Raw genomic sequence first — 4,318 nt, forward strand, 5'->3', positions numbered from 1 at the left:
ATATATATATATATATATATTTATAATGGAATAATTACTATGAAGCATTGTGTAGAATATATTGTATAAAAGATCGTGAGTAAGACCAAAACAATGCGAAGTAAATACAAGGTAAATCACTAGAAAACAAGTATGTAAATTAATGTAGACTTACTTTGTATTCAATATTTCGGGGGTAATATTCTCCTAGATATCTAGACAAAGTCTGCAGTACCCCACACACGCACAAAGGCATTCACATACAATATACAATGCCATATTCGACAGATGCCTTCTGTCAATAAATTTCCCCATTGACTTAAAATGACATCCACAAAATGATCAACTGTTCTTTTTCCACAGTTTCCAATGGCTACAGTGCAGAAAATCAGCAAGATCTTCGGCCAACCCGATCATTTATGCTTTAAAAGTAAGAAAGCACACAAGAACATGAAAGTGGCCGTGAATGACGTTAGCTTTTGCGTAAAGGGCGGAGAAGTTCTCGGTCTTTTGGGACCGAACGGTGCTGGTAAGACCACATGCATTTCCATGATGTCAGGCGAATTGGGAATTGACAAAGGAAAGGTGAGCAAAAATCTTTCTCTATCGTTCTCTCTCCCTCACTATCTCCCTCCCCTCCCTCCCTCTCGTTTCAAAACATCGTGGCACTCCGTCGGTTACGACGAGGGTTCCAGTTGATTAGATTAACGGAACAGCCCACCCGTGAAATTAACGTGCAAGTGACTGAGCACTCTACAGACACGTGTACCCTTAACGTAGTTCTCGGGGAGATTCTGTGTGTGACAAAGGCTGGCCCTTTGAAATACAGGTACAACAGAAACAGGAAGTAAGAGTGAGTGAAAGTTATGGTGAAAGAGTACAGCAAGGTTCGCCTCCACCCCCGACCAGAGCCTCGTGGAGCTCTAGGTGTTTTCGCTCAATAAACACTCACAACACCCGGTCTTGGAATCCAAACCGCCATACTGCAACTGCCAGTCCGCTGCCCTAACCACTGGGCCATTGCGCCACCACAGTTACAAACCATAAGGACTGATACAAATAGCGACGTTTCTTCTGTTATTGCAGATATTCATCCGAGATCAAAACCGCGAGGAAGAGTTTTTCAGTGAGATAATTGGGTTTTGCCCTCAACACGATGCTTTGTTCCCTCTGTCAACCCTCAGGGAACAAATCCAGTGTTATGCTGAAATACGGGGGATTTGCAAAGAGGATATTAATACTATTGTGGATTAGTAAGTACTTCTGTTTTGTACACACACACACACACACACACACACACACACGCGCGCGCGCATACATGCACACGCGCGCGCACACACACACACATACATGCACATGGACATAAACACATACATACATACAAGTTAATTCGAAGACTACAGATCCAATCCATCTCTGGAACTGTAAAAATCTGCAAACTTTTCCAGAAGTTTATCATTTAAATATATATGAGCTTGTCTATATATGCAGCTATATGCATGAGAATACATACATAAAACATACAAATTTGCACATCCATCCAGCCATCCATACATACATACATGCATACATACATTTGAAAGACACTGCCTAAATACCAATCTTGAGAAATTAGGCTTCTCAAAACCAGAAAGGAGAAAGCTAATTCGAGGACTACGGATCCAATCCACCATTGGAACTGTAAAAATCTGTAAAAATCTGTAAAACTTTCCAGAAGTTTATTACAATTAATATTCCATTATCTAAATTCATAGATGCATAGCTTTTATGAAATTAAAAGGCGGAGATTTTCTCCGATGACAAAAAACAACATTGATCATCTGAGCATTCTCAATACATTCAAATCTGTCTGAATGTTGTATTGTTTATAAACCATTACATACTGTGACAATTATTCGAATGGGTTTATAAACAAACGGTACAAATACTATGTAATGTAAGTTACCAGTTATTCTATTAAACCAGAATTGTTTTGCCATTTCTCCTTCACCAGTTATTTAGAAACGATGAATATCAAAGAACACGCCAATAATTACACATCTAAATTGTCTGGTGGAACCAAACGGAAGGTAATTTAGAATTTCTACTTTTTTTAATCCTAGCTAATGTTCAAAACGGCATCAAAAGAGCGAGTTTCTAATTTTTGTTACTTTATTTTTCTTGCCCGATATACCCGTCAGTGTTTTCTCGAACCTTTGTGCATATTTAGAACCAAGATTTTCTTAGTTTTACTGGGCCTTCTGGTGGAAAAGTAACTGTATGATGCATGCCAAAAATTTCTCCCTAATTTTTCTTTTAATAACGGAAAACTCTTGTATTTTAAAAGCGCCAATGAATCCAATATATTTTCCTATTTCTCTTTATTACAGACAAGTTATATCATGAGCATGATAGGTAATCCACATTTTGTCTTGTTTGATGAACCTTCGACTGGAATGGACCCGAAATCAAAACGTTTTATGTGGTAAGTAAGGATTTTTGATTAAATTCTAAATAAAACGAAGTCCTAAGCTGGTCAGCTGATCATATTATTGGAGTCCCTTCCTGAGATTTCGTTTCAAGTACTCTGTGAAATCCTATCCCTTACATCTAAATTTGTTTACAATCCTCACAATATGATAAAGCTTTGTCACTGGAGGAGAAGGTAAACTTAGACAAATATTTAGTCGATAGGGTCTGTGTTGGGGTGAAGGAAATACTAAGAATATCATGAACATGTACCCGGACGTTATGTATATAAATTGTGAGGCACGACTCAAACAGCACCGGGACAGCCCACAACTGTCGCTTGTAGAAACTGTTCAGTCACAGACAACGCTGTTCTAATAGGGCGGATAATTAAGAGCTTCATTCGAGATCATAATTAACTGAGAGAAGCCTCAATCACAAGATTAGTATAGATTTCAACTCTTTAGCGGAATCGTTAGCAAACCGGACAAAACGCTTAGCTGTATTTCGTCTGTCGTGAGTTCAGATTCCGCCGAGGTCGACTTTACCTTTCATCCTTTTGGGGTCGATAAAATAAGTACCATTTAAACAGTGGGGTCGATATAATCGACTTAATTCCCTTGTTTGTCCTCTCTGTGTTTCGTCCCTTGTGGGCAATAAAGAAATAAGAAATTAATTTTTAAAAAAGGCGGCGAGCTGGCAGTAACATTAGCACGATGGGCCAAATGCTTAGCAGTTTTTCATCTGTCTTTACGTTCTGAGTTCAAATTCCGCCGAGATCGACTTTGCCTTTCATCCTTTCGGGGTCGATAAATAAAGTACCAATTGCGTACTGGAGTTGATCTAATTGACTGGCCCCTTCCTCCAAAATTTCGGACCTTGTGCCTAGAGTAGAAAAGAATATTGTGAAAAATGTTGTTTTGGAATATATATTACTATAAATTTTATATTTCGTTAATATAGAACGTATTTCTTACATTTTTTTTTGCAGGGACATCATTAGTTCTAACTTCCAAGATTCTTCAAAAGGAGCCATTTTAACCACCCACTACATGGAGGAAGCAGATACTCTTTGTTCGAGAGTTGCCATTATTGTCAATGGAAGAGTGCAGTGAGTCTCTCAATATCATCGTCTCCATTAAGGTGGTGAGCTGGCAGAAACGTTAGCACGCCGGGCGAAATGCTTAGCGGTATTTCGTCTGCTGTTACGTTCTGAGTTCAAATTCCGCCGAGGTCGACTTTGCCTTTCATCCTTTCGGGATCGATAAATTAAGTACCAGTTACGCACTGGGGTCGATGTAATCGACTTAATCACTTTATCTGTCCTTGTTTGTCCCCTCTATGTTTAGCCTCTTGTGGGCAATAAAGAAATAAGAAACGTGTGTATATGTGTATGTATATAGACTAAAGCAGGGCTGGCCACCCTGAGGCCCGTAGGCCGCAGACTTTTATCTTGTGTTTAATTTCAAAATAAAATTGTTTGTGTAAAACATTTGCTTCAAAATAAATTGAAAGTTTGTAAGTGGCAATAAAGCAAAGGCCTACAATTTTATAATTTTAAACAAACGAAAAGTATGAAAAATTCTTGATTCTGTAGTTTGGCTATTTCACTATTAGTACATAAAGTATACAAGTAGCCCTCCAAAAACTTTCTGATTAAAGTGGCCCGCGATGTAATTCGAGTTGGTCAGGCATCGACTAGAGTATCGACTGTGTGTGTATGTGTGTGTGTGTGTGTGTGTGTGTGTGTTAGTGTGTCTGCGTTTGTTCCCCCAACATTGCTTGACAACCGATGCTGGTGTGTTTACGGTCCCATAAACTTAGCGGTTCGGCAAAACAGTTCGATAGAATAAGTACTAGGCTTACAAAGAGTAAGTCCTGGGGTCGATTT

The 4,318-nt window shown here is 38.9% G+C and overlaps 1 protein-coding gene across 1 annotated transcript in view; it reads left to right on the forward strand.

Moving 5' to 3' along the window:
• Positions 1-4,318, forward strand: part of LOC106870134 (cholesterol transporter ABCA5) — a 57,112-nt gene that overhangs the window by 40,110 nt on the left and 12,684 nt on the right. The window contains exons 23-27 of the mRNA XM_052974985.1: positions 343-564; positions 1,066-1,232; positions 1,973-2,048; positions 2,349-2,443; positions 3,419-3,538. Coding sequence (XP_052830945.1) covers positions 343-564; positions 1,066-1,232; positions 1,973-2,048; positions 2,349-2,443; positions 3,419-3,538 — 680 coding nt within the window. The remainder of the gene's footprint in view (positions 1-342; positions 565-1,065; positions 1,233-1,972; positions 2,049-2,348; positions 2,444-3,418; positions 3,539-4,318) is intronic.

Source organism: Octopus bimaculoides, chromosome 20 (genome assembly GCF_001194135.2).
Source record: "Octopus bimaculoides isolate UCB-OBI-ISO-001 chromosome 20, ASM119413v2, whole genome shotgun sequence".
Classification (NCBI taxonomy): domain Eukaryota; kingdom Metazoa; phylum Mollusca; class Cephalopoda; order Octopoda; family Octopodidae; genus Octopus; species Octopus bimaculoides.